The following is a 24,283-nucleotide window of genomic DNA, read 5'->3' as shown; positions in this document are numbered from 1 at the left end:
AGGCAGCTTCGAAAAGCCATCTTCTGAATCCCTTTTTTTTGTTTTTTATATCCTGTTTATAGTTTTTATAGTCTATATTTGTTAAATCTGCAGATTTTATGTTTTGTATTCAATGTAAAGGCCATTTTGGCAGTTTTTGAATAATTTAATAAATAAATAAATACCAGAATCTCCATCATTTAAATATGTGATACCTCTTCAGGCATCGAATTCTCAGATAGAGGGAACCTGCCCAGACGTGACTCGAACCCACGACCTTGGATTTGGAAGTCGAGGACTATAGCACGCCACCACTGAGGCCGGCGATCATTGGAAATCTTTGATCGAGCCTGGATTAACCCCGTTAGTGATGCGGGCCGTCATACCGGCCTTTACTTCTCTACCAATATATGCCACGAGCCGAAATATCGACTTTGTCATAGAGAGCTGTTCAAAATAAGAGTTGTGCCGCAAATTTACTCTTGGATAAAAAAATCAAGATTGAATTATTGTTATAATATTCTACCAATTAAGGTAGGCTTCCATGGAGTACTAAGGAGTAGTTGGGAGCCTCCCTTTCCTTCCAGCACTACATTCTTCAATCAATCTAAAAATCCTATTCTCTTCCTTCCCCTCCATAGTTTCCCTAACATTCTACCCTCTAACACCATTCACAACATCCCCTCCCCACTAAGTACTCCCTCCATCCACACCGTCTGTGTTGAATAATTAGTTAATAATCAATATTGAAAGAGTGAAGCAGGAAAAGGCATGTTTATATTCCAAAAGAATTTTTTGAAGGTGATTCGTTTCATTTAAATACCTGTGGTATTCTCGTCTGCATCAATCCAAGTGGGGACTCTATGAGTGTTAATTCTGGCCTTTCTTCCCCTTTCCTGAAATCCATACGCCCTTTCACGTAACGTCTAGCAAGGGTCTAGCCACACACACCTTGCGTTAGCCAATTATAAAAATTCAACAGTAAATAGGGGTGGGTATCTGAGTAGGCAATTAGCAATCAGTCAATACAAAACAGATTTACTGATAATAACGATGTTAATTTAATGACAAATTTCATGTTACACAGGTTGATAGGTGTTTTATCACAGAGTATCGAAAATCGACTTTCTGCTCGATTTGATCGTAAAACCGAAGCAGGACACGCCAATCCGGCTGATATAGACTTCAGCGTTCCTTTTCCCCTCCTTCTGAGAATGTGGCTGGAACAGGAAGGCATGCGGACGCAGGGAGATAATGAGATGAGCGGCAGAGTGATGGTGGCAAGAATTCACACGATACATTTTTCACCGCAGCCTAAGAGGAGGTGACGCGGGAGACAGCAGCAAGGACGTCGTTGTGGAACTTTCCGACCAGGTTGAGGGTCTGCTCTATGGCGCTCATGGTGACGTTGGCGAGGACGTCGTGGAAGATTCCGACATCATCACCGGCGGCACTAGCAATCTTACCAGTGTTGGTCATCATGGTCTTGACAGCAGTCTGCACGAGGGGAAGAAACAGAGAACCGACGTCATTATAATGCTCACGCAAAAAAATGCTGCGACACATTCACGTTTTTTACGCTTTTAATTGAAAGGGTCTCTCAGTGATATTTTTAACAATTCATAAAGATAATAAAAACAATTGACTAAAACAAAAGTCCACTCTTAATTAACAAAAATAGTGGTACTAACAATAAATATCCTAAAAAGTTCTGAATTCTTAACTGTATTCCATTGCATGGGGAACAAACGTTGAACTTTTTCGTGTAAATCGCGCACTCACGATATCATAGATTTTTGACGATTTTTGGCAAGCTATAAAAATTAAACAAAAAATTTTGACAAAAAATGAACTTCAGTTTTACATGCCCTGGACATTATAAAATGATGATATACTATTCCCGGTTCGAAATGAATAAGTCGATATTTTTTTATTTTTTGGCCAGCTTTTTTCGATTTCAGCCCACTGTGGGACGTCATTAAAATGATCACGCAAAAATTGCTGCGATATATTCACGTTTTTTACGATTTTTACTGAAAATGTCTCTCAATTTTTTTTTAATTTTCAGAGGCCCAGGAGAGGAGCCATGAAGCAATCAGTTATGGAATCAACATATTCGGCTTTCACTTGGTGAAAATTCGTGCCGAATGAAGATAAAAAAACCTTTACAAATTTCCGCATAACTTTATTGGAACGACGTGTTTCGACGCTGACGCGTACTCGGCGTACAAAGGCATAAGATACTCGAGGATGACTTCAGGGCCGAAAAGCGTCGTATGAATGGAATATTCTGCGGAAACTTATAAGGCTGTTTATCTTAATTCACCATTTGCTATAATCATTTTTCAAAATATTACGGCAATACATGTATAAATGATATATGTTAAATACACACCTCATGCAAGTGGATTCTGATCCATTATTATGTATTTCATTCCAAACAAGAATTTTGAGGTAGAAAAAGAAAACCAAGTATACAACACACTATCATTATCAGATCTGTGTCATCGAAATGTATGTTTAAACAGCAGAAAAACCATTGTAACTTTCGCCATTATGACTGTTAGTATATGAGTGGGTCGCCAAAACTGGTGGCATAAAAGTATCTCAATTACGTTATGCACAAAGGTTAAGAAAAAGACTTCGCCGTTCCACAAAATAAAATATATTTGCGACCGGTTTCGATACAGCGTATCATCATCTGGCAATTACTAGTATCAGTACATAGAATTTATACCCTTGAAGGCGTTATAGTAGAGGTGGAGTGGAGGTGGACAAAGGGGAGGGAATGGAAGAGGGGGTAAGGGAAGGGAAGGTAGGTTTGGGAAGTACGTCGCTGATGGGTCACTGCACGGGGTAGCCGAGGGTTGGTGTGTGATGACGAAATACGAGGAGGGGTGTTATAGAGTGGTGAGTGGCATCCGTTATGGTTTCTTGGAAAAAACATTGAACAGTGGTAAATGGTGAGAATACAATTGCTGGTTAACTAATGTGATGTTGGGTGAGGTTTGGCCCACTAAAATTTCCAACTGCTCGAGTGCGTCAAAACTTGGGCCGTTGTTTTCTTTATGTAGGGTTATCGGGCAAAACTGAGCTGATTTCACCGAAGGTGTCATGAATGAACAGAAACGATCCGTAATTCCAGCTTCTTTGTATTCAGTCAATTAGAACTAAGGATTTATGAAATTCATTTTTACAACACCATGATGTGGTGCTGTAAAAGTGATCTTAATAAATCCTTTTCCCTGTGTGACGGGTACAAGTGTGTGAACCAGATGGTCCTGCATACCTTGAAGGAATCGCTGAAATCCTCCCGTACACCAGCAATTATAAAGGGTGCATCATGCTTCATGTACTTGATGGACAGTTTGAGTTTGTCGGTGGCCTCCTGGAGAGCGTCGTTCACCCTCCTGGACAGCTCGGATCCGTGGGTCTCCATCTGCCTCTTCACTTCGTCCAACACGTTCATGGTGCGCTCCTTAAGCTCCTTGGTCTTGTTCTCCATGAGGGCTTTCAACTCATCGACGTTCACCAAGTTGGCCACCTCGTAGCTCACCTCCGCGAGTAGGATTCTGACGTTCTCCATTATCTGCTCGAGGGGGTTATTACCGCCCTCAGCGGACCTGCGGACGTGGGACGCCGCGCTGGCCTGCGAACATAAGGAGAGTACATTGCAGCAAATATCTCAATGACGAACATCCATGAATGATCTCAAAAAAAGGTTGGACACTTCTAAATAAACGGTAATGATACTGACGCGCATAAATACAGGGAAGTTTAAGGAATGACACGGTATGGAGATAGCGCGTGTTCGATAAACAGGAGGGGTCAAGAAGGGAGAGATAGGACAGCTGAGTGGATTTCTATTGAATAATTAAACGAGTTAATTGTTGAAAAATAATAGAATGAGAGTAGAGGCCAACCAAAAGAACCTTTAATATACTCTTAGGTACTTTATGATACGATTATTATGGAATACATATTTACAGCTAGAGAGTGCACGTTAGATTAAACATTAATATCGCAGTGAACGCTTCGATCCAAAGGTTAGTTGGAATAGGTGAGGATTGATCATGATCTGAACTGCAGACGAATTGGTCATATTCAGCATAAGTGGAAAAATCTTGTCTTTTTCAAATCTCAGAAGAGTATTTGTGCTATATTCCGTTGTCGCAGTACCGATTTATGCTTGGTGGGTTTGGATTTATAAATATTGAGGAATAACATCAAAAAAGGTTAAGGCAAAAACAAATTATACTCTAATTATTAATGTTGAGCATGCATATAGATAGTAGGAAGTTATAGTGGGTTTTAGTGAGTAGGGTGCATTCAGGTTGTATGAAGTAATTTATTCCATGGTTCAGGGTGAAAATTAACTTTAAATTATGGTCCAAAAATGAATCTTGCGCATCAAACTTCTAGGGTGAAAACCTTCTTCGTTGAGGGTAAAAAACGACTTCATTGCTTAAAAGACGTAAAAATGATGGCTAGCGGGATGATTTAAGTTAACACTGACTTCAATAATAATTCGTGGGTCGCTCTTCATTTTAAAAAATAATTTTGAATCTTAATCTTATTCTTAATATTTATTAAATTTTAAACATAAATTGAACATAAATAATTGATAGTTTCAGTAATCGCAACTTTATCTCGAGGCGAAATTTTACCGAGTCTAGTTTCCAGAAGTGAACTCTTTCCCTTTAAATGAAACATAAAATTCAGGACCTACGACTTTATTTGGGGCCCACCTCATCTCCCGAATAAAATGCTCATATACTTAAACTGTGACGTCAACTTCTGTTGAAGAAAGGTGATTTACAAAAAAATATTGCCAAAGATTATCACAAAATTCGGCATCTGGATATCCTTCGTCCTCATTTATCGAAATAAGTAGTCATAAATAGACAATGTCTACATGTGTGACGGAAAACTTCTGATTCGTAGCTCTAGGACAATATCCGAACAAATTAAGAAGATAATACTGGCTTTTCTAAGTTATAGTTGAGTTCGTCAAATACCGAGTGTCCCCAGCAAATGTTCTCCCCCTATGTATTCTACACGGAAAAAAAATTTTCGATAGAACTATCGAATTCTGATGAAATTTATCATACTTTTCGGTTCATATGGCACATTGAAAAATTCTGTTACGATTACCAAAGTTATGGCACACAGTCGATAAAGTGACCTTTGGATCTTGAAGAGGGCACCGCTCAAATTACAGCCTCCAGACGTAAAAGTTACCCCAAAGCTCAATGCTTTCCCCCATCATCCGGAAGAATAAAATTCGCTACTATCCACTGCTCTTTTTTTGGCGAGAACAGAAATAAAAAACAATGAGAGGGCTATGGAACCCAGACAATCTACAACTAAGAACTTGGATTAGTTCAAAACAACCCTCAGTATATAAGGCTATACGGACGAATAGGAAAATAAATAAATCCGGCGACGATCTTAATTATTCCTTTATACCATAAGATATTTGTTTCTTTACGAAAATTCTGAGCATTCCACCAAAAGAGAGACCTGCTTACAGCGGGAAACTTAAATGTGGAAGTAAAGAAACTATTTATAAGAACCTACATCTGGAGTATGCTCCTATACGGAAGTGAGGCATGGACAATGACCGCAGCGGAGAAAGCAAGGTTAGAGGCCTTTGAAATGTGGTGCAACAGAAGAATGATGAAAATCAAATGGATCGACCGAGTTAGTAACGAGGAAGTCCTAAGAAGGGTAGGAGAGAAGAGAAGCCTCATGAAAACCTTAATAAGAAGACGGAACAACCTTATAGGCCACATCTTGAGACATGATGGCCTGATGAAGACAATCGTCGAAGGACAAGTGGAAGGCAAGAATGGAAAAGGAAGACCTCAAACAAAATATATGGAACAAGTAAAGAGAGATGTGAAAGAGAAGAAATACGTAGGTGTGAAAAGATTAGCTGATAGGAGAACTGAGTGGAGAGCTGCGTCAAACCAATCCTAGGATCGTTGACCAGTGATGATGATGACGAAAATTCTGCCGAAAATTAGATGATTTCACGGGGGTAGAGAAATTTCCATTTTTGCGGTGCAGCATTAATAAAATTTTAGGAGATACAGCATTACTCTGCTTTACTAGTTTTTTAGCAGTTGGCTAATTGTCGTACAGGAGCATAATTCTACGTTAGAAAGAGATCTCCAATACCAAAGAGATCTTAAGTTTTTTATCCCGCTACCAATCCGCTAAGACACACAATAATTTACGTTACATACTAAAAAGAATCGAATGCAGTCCCAATGCCATTGAATTATAAATAGAATAGAAATTGCAGATAGCAAGAAAATTCCTAATGAAATATAGCCTGTTCGGGCATGGAATTTGAGCAGGAATTTATAGATGGCTTGGTAAATTAACGCGAATTTCTTTGATCACTAAAATCATAAAATTTCCACATCTGCCCTCGAGCAATTACTATGACGACTGAATCCATAAAAAATAGAAAAAATAGCCATATACTTGATATGTAAGGATGGAGATTGTTAAGAAGCTAAGACGTGATGTTAAAATCAAAGGTGGGAAATACTGTCTGAAGACTATTTCAGAAGTGGAAGCTGCGACGATAGAGGCGATAAAGAGGGAAAATAAATACCTGTGAAATGCAGAAAAATGCCGCAAGGGCAAGAACGACGTACTTGGCTGCCATTTTTGCTGGAGAAATGATAGTCGGGCTTTCAGGAGACCGACTGAAGATGAAAGGACTACGGGTCTAGATATATTAGTCTTCACCCCACCATCGTCATCCCTCCCTGATCCATCCCCATTCCATTTCTCGATCGCTATCGACACATTTTCCCTCTAACCCTCCCTCCCCCCTCATTCCTCTCCCTCGAATAAAACCCATAAATACTTAACCATTAACGCAACCCTTCCCCTCCTTATGAACCCCTCCTCTCCACGATCCCCGTTTGCAGGGGGCGGATTCTTGATCCTGCAACTCCCAACGAAGGCCTTTCCGCCATGATTTTTCCCAGCAATTATATTTATTCGTCGCGTTTTCGAGCACCTGAAAATTTACACTTTCCATTTAATCGCGAAAAATAGATTTCTTCATTTAGAATTTAAAAGCGTGACGTACGTACTCCTGAAGTAATAATCTTTTAATTTAGGCAATAAAAAATTATAGGAAACCTCCCTTTTCAAAACAAAGAGACACACTCGCGCGATGCTGCCACACCGTTACGCATATGGCTCTTTTATTTGGTCCAACATGATAAATAATATGGTCAAGTCGATCTTCAGCATGTTCCTGAGGATATACTATAAAATTATTCAAGTTACACTCTATAAAATAGATTTCCTATTAGGATACAGATACTGACTACGTACGATTTAACTTATCGCAAAAATACGACACTGTCCACCTGCGGTTTTATCACTGATTTAAGAACTTTAATGCTCGCACTCAAATTTTTAATCTAGTTTTTCGATGCTTCTACCACTTTAAACAGCAATACTACACCACTCACAATATTGCCTATAAATGAGAACGATTTTAGTCCATAGGTGATGTAAAAAGCAAGACATATACGGAAAAATACAAAATTGCATTCTCCACTTCTACCTGGCAATTTCAAGCAACAATGTTTCATTATTTTCTTCCTGCCTGAAACATACGAATATGCCTTCATATCATAACTTAAATGATGAGCATAAATGTCTTTAATAATTGGAGGTAGGATTTCTTTTCCATGAGTCGAAAAAGCAGTCAAATCACGCTTTTTAGTGTACACGTTAATGTGTTTTTAACTAAATAAATGGTATAGAGCCATTTAGAGTATTAATCTGAGTAATTATCTGAGTAGGCGATTAGCTATCTACATCTACATCTACATAATACCCTGCGAGCCACCTCTAGGGTGTTTGGCAGGGGGTGATCAATCACTAGCATGCAGCATGCATTTGGACTCCCACATGCACACCACACCGTCCAAAAAACGTCCCGTATAATAACAAACTATACTACTATATGCTGTTAGAAATAGAATATAGAATAAAAATTCAGAAACATGCTTTAAGTTTTACATAGGTTAGTAGGCTACACTACAAGTCATGCAATCTATTTACGAGGTCTATTGCTGCCGTTATAATCTCTTATTGATCGAGGAAAAAATGACATTCGGAATCTGCCTGTTCTGCAATCTATCTCTCTTATTTTATTTATATGATCTGATCTTCCGTAGTACGTTGGCGTCCGCAAGATATGGTTAACTTCGTCAGAAAAGACACTGCTCTTGAATTTATCTAAAAGATTCAGTCTATTTTTCAATCTACGGTCCGACAGAATTTCCCATCCGAGTTTATCTAAGAGGTCAGTTACACTAACAAGACTATCGTAACGACCTTTCACATACCTGGCAGCTCTTCTTTGCACGCGTTCTAACTCTATTATTAAGCCTTTTTCATGAGGGTCCCAAACACTATCAATCAATAGAAAACACAAATTTACTGATAATAATGATGTTTATTTGATGACAAATTTCACGTTACACAGGTTCATATGCGTTTTATCACAGAGTATCGAAAATCGACTTTCTGCTCGATTTGATCGTAAAACCGAAGCAGGACACGCCAATCCGGCTGATATAGTCTTCAGCGTTCCTTTTCCCCTCCTTCTGAGAATGTGGCTGGAACAGGAAGGCATGCGGACGCAGGGAGATAATGAGATGAGCGGCAGAGTGATGGTGGCAAGAATTCACACGATACATTTTTCACCCCAGCTTAAGAGGAGGTGGCGCGGGTGACAGCAGCCTGGACGTCGTTGTGGAACTGTCCGAGCAGGCTGAGGGTCTGCTCCATGGCGCTCTTGGAGAGGTTGGCGAGCTCGTCGTGGACGCTTCCGGCATCATCACCGGCGGCCCTCGCAATCTTACCAGTTTCGGTCATCATGGTCTCCACAGCACTCTGCACGAGGGAAAGAAACAGAGAACCGACGTCATTAAAATGATCACGCAAAAAAATGCTGCGATATATTCACGTTTTTTACGCTTTTAATTGAAAGGGTCTCTCAATTTTTTTTTTAATTTTCAGAGGCCCAGGAGAGGAGCCATTAAGCAATTAGTTATGTAATCGACATATTCGGCTTTCACTTGGTGAAAATGCCGAATGAAGATGAAAAACCTTTACAAATTTCTGCATAATATTATATTGGAACGACGCGTTTCGACGCTGAGGCGTACTCGGCGTAAGGTACTCGAGGATGACACTTTAGGGCCGAAAAGCGTTCTATGAATGAAATATTTTGCGGAAACTTATAAGGCTGTTTATCTTCATTCAAGATTTATTATAATCATTTTTCAAAATAATAATGCCATTAATATCAATGATGTAAATTATATAAACACCTCATGCAAGTGAAGTCTGATCCATTACTATGTACTCCCTTCTAAACAAAAATTATGCTGTGAACAATGGAAACCACTTATAAAAAACACACTCATTATCCGCTCTCTGTCTTTGAAATGTATGTTTAAGCAGCACAAAAACAATTGTAACTTTTACCATTACGCCTGTTAGTCTATGTGTGGGTTGCCAAAAGTGGCAGTAAAAAAGTATATACATTAAGACCGTCACGGAGTAATCATTCTTATTTGACAACCGACAACTCGATGAATATCTGATGCAATAGTCAATGGAGAAACACACCCATTCGTAAAAAAAGCTGAGAAATGTATGATATCGCTTCACAAGATAGACACTTCTAAATAAACGGTAAAGGTACTGGCGCGCATAAATATAATGAAATTAAAGGCATCGTATCACAGTGTATCGAGCAAACGCTTTTTCTATAGACTGGAGGGATCAAGAAAGGAGAAAGAGGACCGCTGAAATTTGCTACTGAAATTAAACGGGTTAATTGTAGAAAAACAAATAGATAGAGAGTAGGGACAACCAAAAGAATCATTAATATACTCTGTATAATATATAATTAAGTAAATCATGATGGCAATTATTAAGGAATACCTATGTACAGTTAGAGAGTGCACATTAGACAAGACATCAATCCCCTAATGAGCGCTTCAATCCAAAGGTTGATTCGAATAGGTGAGGATTGATCCTCGCCTAAGCAATAGGCGTATGAATTAGCCATACATAGTACATACATCGTACATGTATAAGTGATGGATGAAGCGAGACCTTAACAGCAAAACTGAGCTGTTTTCACCGCAGGTGTCATGAATGAACAGAATGGATTCCTCTTCCCAGCTTCTTTGTATTCAATCATTTAGAACTAAGGATTTACTAAATTCACTTTTACAACATCATGATGTGGTGCTGTAAAAGTGATCGTAATAAATCCTATTCCCTGTGTGACCGGTACAAGTGTGTGAACGAGATGGTCCTGCATACCTTGAAGGCTTCGTTGAACTTCTGCTGCATTTCAGAGGCCTGGGTCATGAGCTCGGGTGCGCTCTCCTTCATCTTCTTGAGGGACTCGTTGAGATGGACGGTGGCCTCCTGGAGGGCGGCGTTCGCCCTTTCGGACAGCTCGGATCCGTGGGTCTCCATCTGCCTCTTCACTTCGTCCAAAACGCTCTTGGTGCGTTCCTCCAGCTCCTTGGTCTTGTTCTCCATGAGGGCCCTCATCTCATCGACGGAGGGGGCGTTCACCCACTTGGCCACCTCGTCGCCCACCTGCGCGAGCTGGGTCCTGGCGTTCTCCATCATCTGCTCGAGGGTGTTACCGCCCTCAGCGGACCTGCGGACGTGGGACGCCGCGCTGGCCTGAGAACATAAGGAGAGTACATTGCAGCTAATACCTCAATGACGAACATCGATGAATGATCTCAAAAAAAGTTTTGACACTTCTAATTAAACCGTAAAGATACTGACGCGAATAAATACATGGAAGCTAAAGGCATGACAGGGTATCGAGTAAGCGCATGTTCCAGGAACAGGAGGGAAAGGACAGCTGAGTGGATTGCTATTGAATAATTAAACAGGTTAATTGTAGAGAAAAAGATAGAGAGTAGGGGCCAGCTAAAAGAATCTTTAAATTTCTCTATAGTACATTATGATGTCAATTATTATGGAATGCATATTTACAGTTAAAGAGTGCACGTTAATATTATTATCCATTGCATTAGACATTACATTAGAAATTAAACATTAATATCCCAGTGAGCGCTTCGATCCAAAGGTTAATTGGAATATGTGAGGATTGATCTTGATCTGAGCCAGAGGCGTGTGGCATTCCTGGGGAGTTTGGAATTATGAACAGTGAAGGATGATCTCAAAAAAAGGTTAAGGCAAAAAAAATCATACTCTAATTATTAAAGTTGAGCATGGATTTAGATAGTAGGAAGTAATAGTGGGATTTAGGGAGTAGGATGCATTCAGGTTGTAAGAAGTAATTAATTCCATGGATCAGGGTTAAAATTTACTTAGAATTATGTTCCAAAAATGAATCATGCGCAACAAACTTCTAGGGTGAAAACCTTGTTCGTTGAGGGTAAAAAACGACTTCGTTGCTTAAAAGAAGTAAAAATTATGGCTTCGGCATGATTTAAGTTAACAGTGACTTTAATAATAATTCGTGGATCGCTCTTAATTTTTAAAATTAATTTCGAATCTTAATATTATTATTAATATTTGTTGATTTTAAAAATTAATTGGACATAAATAATTGATAGTTTCAGTAATCGCAAGCTTTATCTCCAGTCTTTACCGCGCTGAATGTTGCTTCGGCCACGTCAGCTTCAAGAGTTTTCGCCATGTGCCTTCACGGTGTAAAGAAAAAGCAACAAAAATGTGGTGTGAACCCATCAAATGGAGAATACTCTAAATTTTAACGAGTCTAGTCTCAAGAAGTGAACTCTTTCCCTTTAAATGAAACATAAAATTCAGGACCTACGACTTTATTTGGGGCCCACCTCAGCTCCCGAATAAAATGCTCATATACTTAAACTGTGACGTCAACTTCTGTTGAAGAAAGGTGATTTACTACAAAATATTGGCAAAAAATTATCACAAAATTTGGCATTTGGATATCCGTCGTCCTCATTTATCGAAATAAGTAGTAATGAATAGACAATTTTAATCTGCATGGGTAACCGAAAACCTCTGAATCGTAGCTTGAGGAAAATATTCGAAACAATTTACGAAGAAAATAATTGCTTTTCTAAATTATAGTGCAGTTCGTCAAATAACCAGTGTCCCTACCAAATGTTCTCTCCCTGTGTATTCTACATAACGATTGCTAAAATTCTTTGTTACTGAGGCTGAAAATGTACATCTTACAATGAGGATAGGCCATTCGTCAACCTCGTGAATCCAAGCAAACGCAGTCTTAACTCATCCCGCCGAGTTATCTCACACAGTCGATAAAGCGACCTTGGGATCTTGAAGAGGGCACCGTTCAAATTACGGCCTCCAGACGGAAAAGCCACCCCAACGCTCACTGCTTTCCACCATCATCCGGAAGAAAATAATTCACTATTATCGACTGCTCAGATTTTCGGCGAGAACAGAAATCAAAAACAATGAGAGGGCTATGGAACCCAGACAATCTACAACTAAGAACTTAGATTAGCTCAAAACAACCTTCAGTACTTTAAGGCTATAAGGACGAATAGGAAAAGAAATAAATCCGGCGAAGCTCTTAGATATCCCTGTTAGACCATATGATATTTGTTTCTTTACGAAAGTTTTGCCGAAAACTTGATAATTTCACGGGGGTGGAGAAATTTACATTTTTGCGGTGCAGCATTAATAAAAGTTTATGAAATACAACATTTCTTTGCTTTACTAGTTTTTAAGCAGTGGGCTAATGCCGTACAGGAGAATTTTTGTAGGTTAGAAAGAGATCTCCAATACCAAAGATATCAGAAGAATTTTATTCCGCTAGCAAATCGCCAAGTCACAATAATTCACGTTACCTACTAAAAAGAATCGAATGCAGTCTCAGCCTCCATTGAATTATAAATTGAATAGAACTTGCAGATAGCAAGAAATTGGCATTGTGGTCTAATTAAAATTATCTTGTTCAGCCATGGAATTCAAGCTGGAATTTATAGATAGTTTAGTAAATTAAAGCTTATTTTTCAGATCACTTAAATCATAAAATTTCCACATCTGCCCTCCGGCATTTACTATGACTAATGAATGCAGAAAGTTGAAAAAATAGCCATATACTTGATCTGTAAGGATGGAGCTTGTGAAGGAGCTAAGGCGTGATGCTAAAATCAAAGGTGGGAAATACTGTCTGAAGACTATTTCAGAAGTGGAAGCTGCGACGATAGAGGCGAAAAACAGGGAAAATAAATACCTGTGAAATGCAGATTGCCGCGAGGGCAAGAACGACGTACTTGGCTGCCATTTTTGCTTGAGAAGTGATAGTCGAGCTTCCAGGAGACCAACTGAAGACGAAAGGACAACGGGTCTAGATATATTAGTCTTCACCCCACCATCGTCATCCCTCCCTTATCCATCCCCATTCCATTTCTCGATCGCTATCGACACATTTCCCCTCCAACCCTCCCTCCCCCCTCATTCCTCTCCCTCGTTTAAAACCCATAAAGACTTAACCACTAACGCAACCAACCCTCCAGATGAAGCTCTCCTCGCCGCGACCCCCGGTTGCGGGGTGCGAATTCTTGATCCTGCTACTCCCATCGAAGGCCTTTCCGCCATGATTTTTTTGCAATAAATAGAGAATGAAGGAGAGGGGCGGTTAAGAAATCGGGCTCGTGAACACAAATGATATCGTAGATAATTTACTACTGTTACTATGTGGCTCTTCTTCCCTTTTTCTATCCTAGTTTCACTGCGTTTTGAATGCACGGTTGCACACCAGTTCAATTGAAATACCAGAATTTCGGAATTAAAGTTGCAATTATTTAAAAATTCACCATATTAATCATATTTGGCCTCCGGTGAATTTTTTAAATCTCAAAACTTGAAAAAAAATGGCTTGACGGGCAAGATTTACGCCTTAGGAGGTCATCACCCAAACTAATGCCTACTTTTGAGGAAATTCTGAAATTCTACTTTTTGTACGGCTTAAAATGTTTGGAAAAATGCTTACAAAATTTATAGGACTGAAAGGAGACTATAATGAAAAGCATAAAAAATTGACCCAATTTAATTTGTTTTTATAACTTTTCCTAAAGACTAATTTAACGACCATCGTAAAAAGATATAACGCTGCACTCGGCCTATTAGTACCTGAAATATTCTACTAAGCATCTATTAACCAATTGCATGGAGCAATGCAAAGGTCGAGATTGGTCATAAAATACCGCTATTAGATTGGGGATTCCTTTCGCAAACTCGTGGGACTCATGCACTTACAGTTAAATTCAAACGCCCAAGTCGTTGTCTTTTTTATACAAAGACAGAAACTTAAAGTGATCAATGAATCCTACCTCTTTGCTTCTCTTCCTCAGCTACGAAGTTTCAATGTCCCATAAAAAGGTAGCCAGTGTATGCCAGAATTGTTTGCAGGCACCTTCTGTTTACGTCGAGGGTGAGATTTTAACTTCCTAACTCGTTGGCAAGATGTCAGTCCTTAAATACCACTGAACTGGTTATTAGATTTCTACTTCAAATAGCCTTCAATCCCGGTTCATCCAAGAATATTTTCTAGTAATATTTAAAAAAGCAGGTACAAAACTAGTTAGACTTTCATCTAATTTACTAAATCGCTAGTCACTAATTTACTACTCGAACTTCCACTCTTATCTTTTTTTGTTAATGAAGCTAATCAAAAAGTATCAAAAAATAATGTAAAGGAAGCTAATCAAAAAGGATCCAGTTTCGTTGATATCTAAAAAAAAAAAACAAAATAAGAACATAATAGAAGAGAAGAATGAAAGAAAATATCATGAATACGCTTTCGCCACTGTAACAACCTGAGTATTTTCAAGAAAATGTTTAATGCCCTAAACGAAACATAATCAGTGCGATAATTCACGCAATGAAAAATTCATTTTTCGTGGCCTGGGCACGAACCAGGATCCTCAAACTTGGAGCTGAGTGCACTTGAGCGACCAGTGAAAGCATTTACGGGGACAATCCCATTGGAATTATGCTTATCGAGAGCACTAGATAGCGAACCCAAAAAGATTCACCGTGGCTTAGTTTCCGGTTGGCTGCTACGAAAATAAAGAAAATGATTAAGGCTAAGACCTCGAAGAGATTCCATAGCTTATGTACGTACTCCAACGATGTAGAATTAAGTACGAATTTTAAAAACGAATTGAAGCCGCTCATAACACAGATGCATCGCCTGACGCGCGGTAATTTTCAAGATATACGAGCAATGCTCTCTGTACTCATAAATTTATTCCCAGACATATCTGGGACGACAGTAAGTGTAGTGAAATCAATTCATACACATAATTAATATCACAGAGAGGAAATGGTCAACTGATAAATCCTTACTCCAATCTTACTTATAACGTAAGTCTGTTGGTCATATTTAAACACTTTCTTCCCCTAAAATTGTGAATTTTTCTCTAGGTACTCTTACTTTTTTGATTGTACATTCCTTCTACATAAGTAAGAAGAATACTTGAAGTTGCTAATTACGTCTGTTTCTGCGAAATAAATTGAAGAAAAACCTTGATTCTCGTAAGGTGTCCTTTTAAATGGTGTTTATAAAATCACTTTCAAAGGTAGGGCACGTAAATGACTATTTGCCTAATGAGCATGGAGTATGCTTTGCAAACGTGGAGGAAATTTTTAAATAAAACTCTTTGAAAACGCCCCCCATTCCGAAATGGTTTCAAATTATCGAGTTTTTCCGTTCCTGTTTCTCACTAGACGGGTAGTTTTTAATAAAATTGAAAATCACTCGAATTGGTTGAATCACAAATCGCTATCTGTCACGTCCATTTCAGTACATGAAACCAAAACGATATGACAACAGGAATAAAACCAGCTGGAATTCGATGCTGGATTTCTTACCTCGTCCATGCTGAATCAAGGCAGTTACAAGCAAGAAGTAAATGTGTTCCCAGTTTCTCCCGTCACAGTAATAGGATTTCAGCTTCAAATCTAGAAGTTGATTTCTTCCAAAATACGGGACAGGATTACCAATAGTACGCACGAGAAGATTACATCAGATTACACGCTTCGAGTTGCTATGTTCACAATGTCCTCATTGGTTACGACCTATTGTTTACGAACACAAATTTGATAAAGAAAAACATGGAAATATTTTGAATAAGATGTAACATGAAATGATTATCAAAATAGTACAATGCCTGAAAAGAAATTTCTTGAATTCGCTTTTCGCTATTTCTTTCATCGGTACCTACATTTCCTGTCGCGGGGAAATGTTTGAAGGGTAATGTGAAATACGGTATTATCCCTCATCTGGTGCTGGAATAAAAATGCGAGTTTCTTTGATAAAATCATATAATTCTGATGCACACAGTCGCTGACATTAGTTAGCCCATTATCGTCTCAATGTGATGAAAGTAACAATAGTGAGGGTTCATATTTTTCTGCATACAGTATATTAATCAATGCATATTCTTATTTTCTACACCATGAAATAACCTTAATAAATAAAATTACACAGATCCCAATTTATTCATTTGATGTACTGAAAATTTTCTGAGAAATTTTAAGTCCAACAGTGATATGGTTCACTATTATACCAAAGTTAAGGTTCAAAAGGTAAATATTTCCTCATTTTTGTTCAAAAAGATAAACTTGGCCGTTTACGCGTGAATTTATGATGTAATATAATGATCATATTTTCTAAAGCTTTGGGATCAAGGAAAATAGCAATAAAAGCAATGATGAAGAAAAGGAGTATGATAAAAATGGGAGGTAATGATAGAAATATCACTTCGGCATTTATTTTAGGGCGAAATATCTATAACTACTTCATGATTACTTTAGTTGGAACTTGCCACGGATAGCAGAGAGGAAAGGAAGAACGAAAATAAACAAATAAGCTCTTAAATAACTTAATAGTGAGACAATTGTATCAAATGACTACTCTAAGAATCATACACGAATCTTCGATTGGAAGCAAAGAATAGCAAAACCGTAAATCCACAACAAGAATGTCAGAGAAACTCTGATTTATTTAACAAGAAGTTACATCACATTCCGTAGGATTATTAAGGAACATTTACCTCTGATCAACAAAATATTTCTCAGCAGGTGTCAGCTGTAAGTTTACATGTTTTGTAACTTACTGTAAGTTAACCACATCAAAGTTCCGTGAGGGAAAAATAGAAGAATCAGGGAACAGTACATACATTCAAGAAGGTATTTCTCAATACTGTGAAGATTTTTACAAATAATAGCACGCAACGGAGAAACAGAATTGTATCGTAATTCTAAAACGGCTTTTCCTGGTAGTAATTATCCGTAGATATACACCATTTTCCGTTAGCGTTATCTATCCAATGATGAAATTACCAACAGCAGCAGCCTCAATATTCTCCGATATTTTTTTAATAATCATCTCTCAAGATGGGCTTATTCTTGTAATCATCTTAAGGATTCAGCTTGAGAGAAAACGTTGCACAACCGCTTTCAGAAAAAAATCTTTTAAAATTCGTGATTCTCATCCATTAACCTTCAAAGAATGACGTTGAATGCATTTGCACATGTATTTTATGGCAAAGCCCAATATTACAGAATAAGATTCCTTTGTTCCATCAGTATTAGGAAGACCAAAGATAAACCAAGAAGATACTACAAAGTTCCGATAAGTAAAAATCAGTTCAAGGTAAAATATGTACGTGCCTAGTCTTCATCGATGTAGCTAAGGTTAACCGCACAGTAATCCAGGATTTATTTTGCAAAAGTTAGGCAAGAAACTAACTCAAGAAAGGAAAGTCATAAACATAGAATAATTATTCCAGTTGACTTGAATATTTTTTGCTACTAAAACTTGAGTAAGTATTCCAAGTGACGTGAAGTCAGAGAATTAATTGAGGCTCCTATATGTATTTTATAAAGTAAAACATTTTGTACGAGTTGTACTCTCTCAAGCATAACAACTTCATTCTTCTTCTAAACATACAAAAACGAAACATGAGTAAATCGTTTAGCATCAATAGTTATTCCTGAAAACATTTGCCGAGAATAAAATCAGCCCACGTGATTCATATTCACGAAAATTTCAATTTATTTACACCAAGTGTTAAGAATCAAAACCATTTTTCTACCACTCTTATTAGCGGAATTAATAAAAGTAAATACATGTAAAACGAAAAAATTTCCATAACCTCTCAGCGAAAATATATTCGATGCCTCCACTAAAGCTTAGAAAGCTATAAATTTTCCTCCGCGTCAATCTGCCTCCACAAAAAATTCCTAGATTTGTTTCTTGGGAAACAAGATCACCCTTTGTCCAGTAATACTAATAAAATTTCCCTCTCATCATGGAGGTCGATGGATGTTCAGTCACACAAAAACAATAATAACGAAATATTTTTTCAGGCCGTCATATCGAAACGATCAATCTGTCACATCAATTATAAATATTTGTTTTTCCACATTAGAGGTACTAAATCAATATTAAGTGCACGACGGAACTACATGTTATCGTTGCTCATTACCTTAGGATTCCATACCCCAAAATAATATATAATTTTGTCATATTCCAGGCATTTCAAAGGATTTTAGAACAGGTTTTTTTGTTTCAAATGAGTCGGTACTCCGTGCTCAGTTTTAAAATATCACATGTGGGTCACCAAAACTCAATGAATGACTGAGACATTTATTTTGAGTACATGGTCACAAAGGAAGCTTGAAATATGATAAACCTATTAATAACACTCTTAATACTTATGACTGAAATCAATTGAAGTGTTCATCTTTTAGAAATAATTGATTTTTATTTAGTTCATTAGTCATTAAGAATCGTCAAATACCGAGAACCTAACATAAATTGCCACAGTTCCTAATTTTAAATTAAAAACACGAGAGATTGAGGTGTTTAGGCACGCTTAAATTTTCTCCAAATTTAATTACTAGGACTCGAATTTACTCTCACATAATATTCTTTTTCACTTACAAGGAATGACTTGAATCATTAACTGTTTTTACTGGAACAAATTGCGTTTATTTCTCGAAGTCAAAACCATTTGCATAATCCAAATAACTCAGGAATCATAAAAAAAAACTATTTTTTCTCAAATGTGACGTAAAATAACGCCGTGTGTTTAAGCGCTGAAATCGGGGCAATTCTTTGAGTACCATTTCCTCACGCGGCTCTTCAATGGCTTTATCACCACATTCAGGTGACTACAAAGGATACAGAGCAAATCAAGTTACACATACTTAACACGAACAGATGAAGTGAACGCTACCTTTCAAGTGAACTATATTCATAGCCTTTTTTTCTATGTTCCATCCTGAATGAAGGACTCAAAACTAATACTTTTCCCTCATTAGCAGAGAGAAATTTTTCTTTCAAATACGATATAAATTAAATTTAAAAATCAGTAAAAAGAAGATGGGACGGTTAAGTGGTTTTAGGAAATTTTATGGGCCAACAAAATTTTCATTTAAGTTTCGTGATTTTATTTAAATGTAGAGGGACTGGTGCAAATGTGAAAGCTTGTTGGTAATGTGGAAGCATAACCTTTAGGGCTTGGGAGGTACTGTAGGCTAGCGAAGATCGCATCAACTTCTTCGCCTGCTTCTTTAGTAAGCCTTTAGGAGCGGTGACAGTCAACTCATGGTTTATTGTTTGTGAAATACTTGTTCTAAGTTTTTCTTCACTCGTAAAACTTTTCAGGTAAGTTTTTAAGTTTAATTTAATCACCGAGTCCACCAAGCTATTTCTTAGTGATATATATGTAATTGTTAAGCATAAAACATGCTACAATCTGGTGTAATTAATTAATCTACTATCCGGAAAATGTAGCATAATTTTAGCTTCATAGTTCAATATGCCGATGCTGGTAATGCGGTAACACTGGGGTAAATGAGGAAACGTTTCCACATTTCCGTCACCTAAATGTGTTCTGTCTACTACATCACCTTTTCACCAGTTTCAGAAGCCGATGAAGATTATAGGCCCCAAGCCCAAGTGTAAATGGGAAAACTGGGATGTCCAATCCAAGGGCGTACCCAGGATCATAACAAGAGGGGGCAAGACGTGATCGTTCAAGTTGTAACACAGGAAAGGCTAAGGAAACCAAAATTTCAAGAAAATTATAACAGCTCATTTTTAGTTTTTAAAATGACTTTTTCGAAGAAAAAATGTTTCTATTTTTATTGCATGTTTTACACTAATATCACTTTTCTTGGGTATAAAAAATTACTTTCGATTTGAACTAAAGTTACTTTTGCTTCTAGGGGGGCAGCTGCCCCCTGCTGCCCCACACTTTGTGCTCCAGTTGTGAAAATGAGAACTACATTTGCGACTTTTGCAAGTGAACATTTTATTGGAAATTGCAATTTTTTAAGCCTTTGCGTTGATTTTTCTGAATAATAAGTAGATGATCTGATATTTCACTTTGCTATAGTATTATAGCCAGAATACAAACGTTTCCACATTACCAGCACATTTTGAAAATCTAATCAAAGTGTCACTTTATAATTTACTATTATTTTTACGGAGTAAACGATACATTTTGCGTGAAACCAAAAGAGTTTATAAAGGGTAGTATCTTTGTGAGTTTTTCATGAATTTAGAAAAGATCCATAGGAAAACAAGCTAGTTATAACGTAATTTAAAACAGGGTTCCCACTTTTGCACAACTCCCTCTGTTAACAGCATTTATTTGCAGATAGCTTTAAAAGTAGCCTAGTGAAATTTTCGGTTTATTTTTATCACAATTTATATGATAAAGCGCACTTTACATACGTTTCACTGCGACATTTAAATTCCAGCAGCAATCAACACTTTGCCTTGCCTTTTCCCAGCCTTTCTATGAATACTTGAGTAAAAATTGTGATTTTTCAAAAGCACTTTACAAATTTGCAAGTCGATTCCAGCATTTAAGGCCTAATCTGTATTGTCTCGAGCCAATAAAGTATGTACTAATTTGAGCCTCTCTATGAATATCTGAGTAAATCTAGGACATTTACAAGAACTTCAATTGGGACTTGTGGTTTAAAAATCAGTCACACGTAGGATTATGCTCTGAAGTTACCTAAAGATCAAATGATAATTCCTTCGCCCCACCCATTCCCTCCCTTTCAACCTCCTCCCCTCACGAACCCTTATAAATACCCTCCATGAAAAACTATCGTTTTTTCCTCATACAAAGTGAGCAGCAACGGCCACGAAACGTTGGGCAACAAACCCAAAAACTACGCGGGACACAACCGAAAAACATCATCAACAGCAAAAATGATCCGCGCAAGATTCAACGAAGAAACACTAACATTAGATTGTTTTGGCAATTGCATGTAAATGATATCTATGGCTTGGAGCTAAAAGGGCCAATGTCAAAATCGCTTACTTTTCAGGAGAGCAGACCGAAGTTATAATGGAAAATTCAACCTTATTTTAAAGTGAAGCTAAAATAAAGTTTTCTACTTGGAATTTTCATCAAATTATTACCTTAAATCCTTTCCAAGATTATGTTTTTTATATATTTTTTTTACATTAATGTGCTCAATGATGTGATGTGACAGTGGCCCAAAACCTACCGAACTTTTCCCCATTCTTTTCAGCTATAGATCCTTATTAAACTACATGGTACAAAGATTTACAAGCTACGGAAGTTTAATTACAAATTTGTACATTTTCGGCCCTTTTAGCACCAAGCCACAGATTCATATTTCGTTTCCCGGTGGAAACTCCCTAAAAGCACATCTCCGACTTTCGTTGATGCATTGGTTGCATGATATCACATTGACGACATCCAGCATTATCTGCCACGCATCCGGCAGGGCATAAGTCAATGTTATCTCAGCGGCTCACATAGAGGAGGTGGGTCGATGACCAACACGTGACTCGGAAGAGAGCGTTGCCTCTTTCCGCCTCGGGAGGTCGATCCCGGGTGGAAGTTTGTTGTGGTAGAGCGCGATGATACATGTCCAAAGTTTACCAAGGCAAATGTTTTCTCTGGCGTGAATAAAATTGAGCTGGTCCGGTTCTTCCGCTACTTCGATTGATCATTTTCGTTCCCTAATGATTGGGCCTTCCCTGGGCCTATGATAACTTTCATGGTTGTAAGAAAGCAATGAAACATGAGTCTAGAGGAAAAGAGGCCCGCGCTTACCTCCAACATTTTGATGTGATAAGGAATTCTTGTTAAAATATTTCTTGGAGTGTAGGTCAACGTATGTTATGCAAAAAAAAAAGTTATGGCCAACGTTTCTGTTTAATTAAAACCATCATTAGGGCTTAACTTTTTACATATTTATTAACATCAATAAATATGTACAAAGTTAAGCTCTGATGATGGTTCTGAATAAACAGAAACGTTGGCTATAACTTCTTTTGCATAACATACGTTGACCTACACTCCAACATATATTTTAACATGTATTAAACGAGGTCAAGATAAGGAAAAAAAGTATATAAGGAATTCTTAGAGTACAGATATTTTAATTGCCAGAATACAGTAGAGGAAGATAAGGTACTCACGGTATTCGATACCGTTATTTTTTAACCACAATATATGATATCCAGATCTGGTATATTTTTTAATGGCTTTCAATGCTACGATATAATGAAAACTTAGGCTCGCCGACTTGTGCCATTATAAGACACCAATAAAATTGAAACAAAAAGCTGTTTTCATGACGCTAGAGTTCTCGCAGCCGCTGAAATCTCAAAAGAGGAACATCAATACCGTAGCATATTGAACCTAATGTAAAACAATTTCAATTACTGTTTACCTTGGTTGCTCCACCACCCATTCATAAACAGCATACTAAAATCCACTCACCCTCCTTCAAACTCTTAACCACGTTGATTTTTAGGGATCATAGAACTATTTCTCCTTGTGAAAAAAACGTTGAGTTTGCATCAATAACTGAACCAGAGGATGCAAGGGAATATTGCTTACGCAGTATGGTTCTCTTTTTACGAAGGAGGAACTATAGCCATTCTATTTCATACCATGCATAAGATGCTTCTTCTTCCTTCAGATGTTCGTCATCGCACACTATTGTCGGACTGTAAGATGACGTTATAGTGACGCAGGACCTCTGCCGTAGATTACCGTGGGACATGGAATTTAAGCATCTCTCGGTGTGGATATTTTTCATCTAAATTGAATGCACAGGACGCCAAGGAGGAGCAGGGGTGTTCAATTTCTTTCGTAAATTTGATTCGGGATGGATGTTGTTGATATATTAATGGAAAGCCTCAAGTTTTCCTTCCCAAGTGACTGAAGAAGATAACTGAAGAATCTTCGACATATCTCAACCAACAAGACGGTATATGTACATTGATGTACAGGGCATTTAAAAAAAATCCATCCATAAATTGACTATGACGTAAGGGGGGACATATGGCCGTCCGCTTCAGAGGGTGATGATTAAGATTCGAATTGGTGCTCACATCGTACATGGTATTGAAAATGAGTACCTTTTCCAGCGCTATTTTATTTGACCAGAAGTATGTACTTAAATATAGGCAAGATGAATGAATAAATTATCACCCTACTTATTATATTATTTCACTGCATCATTGGAAGGTATTCCTATTCATCATCGTATCATATCCACTTCCAACTCTCCCTTAAAATATGCTAAAAACGCGTTGACATCCATAATTTTTTTATTCGTTATATCCTGGTAATTTTTCTTACACGCAAATTATGCCTTGGAAAGCCGTTGATTGATTTTATTAGTGAAGGTCCACATGCGAAAATCCGTGAGGAATGGAGGCATTCAATTTTTTCGGCTACTTACATCATATTATTTATGAACACCCCAAGAAACACTATATCGATGAAAATAACCTAGGTATTTCTAAATTCAGCTATTAAGAAGATGCAAGTGCCTAAAGCTTCAAACGCAGAAAAAACAAAAAAGAATGATATAATGAACCAGCTTCAATCTACATGAGTGTTCATGCAGCTGATGTGAGAATATAAGACGGTACTCTGGAGGCAATTTAACCCTAGCGTCCGTTTCAGCCATTGCTGTTGATAATGACTCAACTTTCACGGCCAACAGATGGAAGCATCTAGATTCACAACCGCGTTTTCGAAAAAGGAAAAATGTCAGCAAACAAGGGCATGACCTTCTAACCTCGATTAGCTCATCTTTAGATATCGATTCGCGGCATTCATCAGATTAGCAGCGCTTTACACAAACATTCGAGTACACTGCGACGGTAACGAGAGATCAGCCACAAAGACATTGGGAGTGCACTGGCTTA

At 37.8% G+C, this 24,283-nt stretch overlaps 2 protein-coding genes across 2 annotated transcripts; both read right to left on the bottom strand.

Annotated features, from left to right (window-relative positions):
• Positions 1-1,185: 1,185 nt before the first annotated feature.
• On the bottom strand, positions 1,186-6,712 carry LOC124156203. Its single transcript, XM_046530592.1, has 3 exons — positions 6,608-6,712; positions 3,269-3,628; positions 1,186-1,476 (listed from the first exon to the last, which is right to left on the bottom strand). The coding sequence occupies exons 1-3, from the start codon at positions 6,659-6,661 to the stop codon at positions 1,294-1,296; spliced, it is 597 nt and encodes a 198-aa protein (XP_046386548.1). The 5' UTR covers positions 6,662-6,712; the 3' UTR covers positions 1,186-1,293.
• Positions 6,713-8,459: 1,747 nt separating this feature from the next.
• On the bottom strand, positions 8,460-13,390 carry LOC124156200 (CAP-Gly domain-containing linker protein 1-like). The gene is made up of 3 exons (XM_046530589.1): positions 13,283-13,390; positions 10,366-10,740; positions 8,460-8,919 (listed from the first exon to the last, which is right to left on the bottom strand). The coding sequence occupies exons 1-3, from the start codon at positions 13,331-13,333 to the stop codon at positions 8,737-8,739; spliced, it is 609 nt and encodes a 202-aa protein (XP_046386545.1). The 5' UTR covers positions 13,334-13,390; the 3' UTR covers positions 8,460-8,736.
• Positions 13,391-24,283: the final 10,893 nt, after the last annotated feature.

This window comes from Ischnura elegans, chromosome 3, assembly GCF_921293095.1.
Source record: "Ischnura elegans chromosome 3, ioIscEleg1.1, whole genome shotgun sequence".
NCBI lineage: Eukaryota > Metazoa > Arthropoda > Insecta > Odonata > Coenagrionidae > Ischnura > Ischnura elegans.
Note: the sequence above shows the minus strand (reverse complement) of the source record. Positions and strands in the feature narration are given on the sequence as shown.

Excerpts from the sequence above, each read along its gene's own strand:
- LOC124156203 (XM_046530592.1), bottom strand. The coding sequence starts at position 6,661 with ATGGCAGCCAAGTACGTCGTTCTTGCCCTTGCGGCATTTTTCTGCATT. Across the intron at positions 3,629-6,607 it reads CATTTTTCTGCATTTCACAG|GCCAGCGCGGCGTCCCACGT; the intron begins GTATTTATTTTC and ends TTATGTTCGCAG. Across the intron at positions 1,477-3,268 it reads ATTTCAGCGATTCCTTCAAG|ACTGCTGTCAAGACCATGAT; the intron begins GTATGCAGGACC and ends CCCCTCGTGCAG.
- LOC124156200 (XM_046530589.1), bottom strand. The coding sequence starts at position 13,333 with ATGGCAGCCAAGTACGTCGTTCTTGCCCTCGCGGCAATCTGCATTTCA. Across the intron at positions 10,741-13,282 it reads CGGCAATCTGCATTTCACAG|GCCAGCGCGGCGTCCCACGT; the intron begins GTATTTATTTTC and ends TTATGTTCTCAG. Across the intron at positions 8,920-10,365 it reads AGTTCAACGAAGCCTTCAAG|AGTGCTGTGGAGACCATGAT; the intron begins GTATGCAGGACC and ends TCCCTCGTGCAG.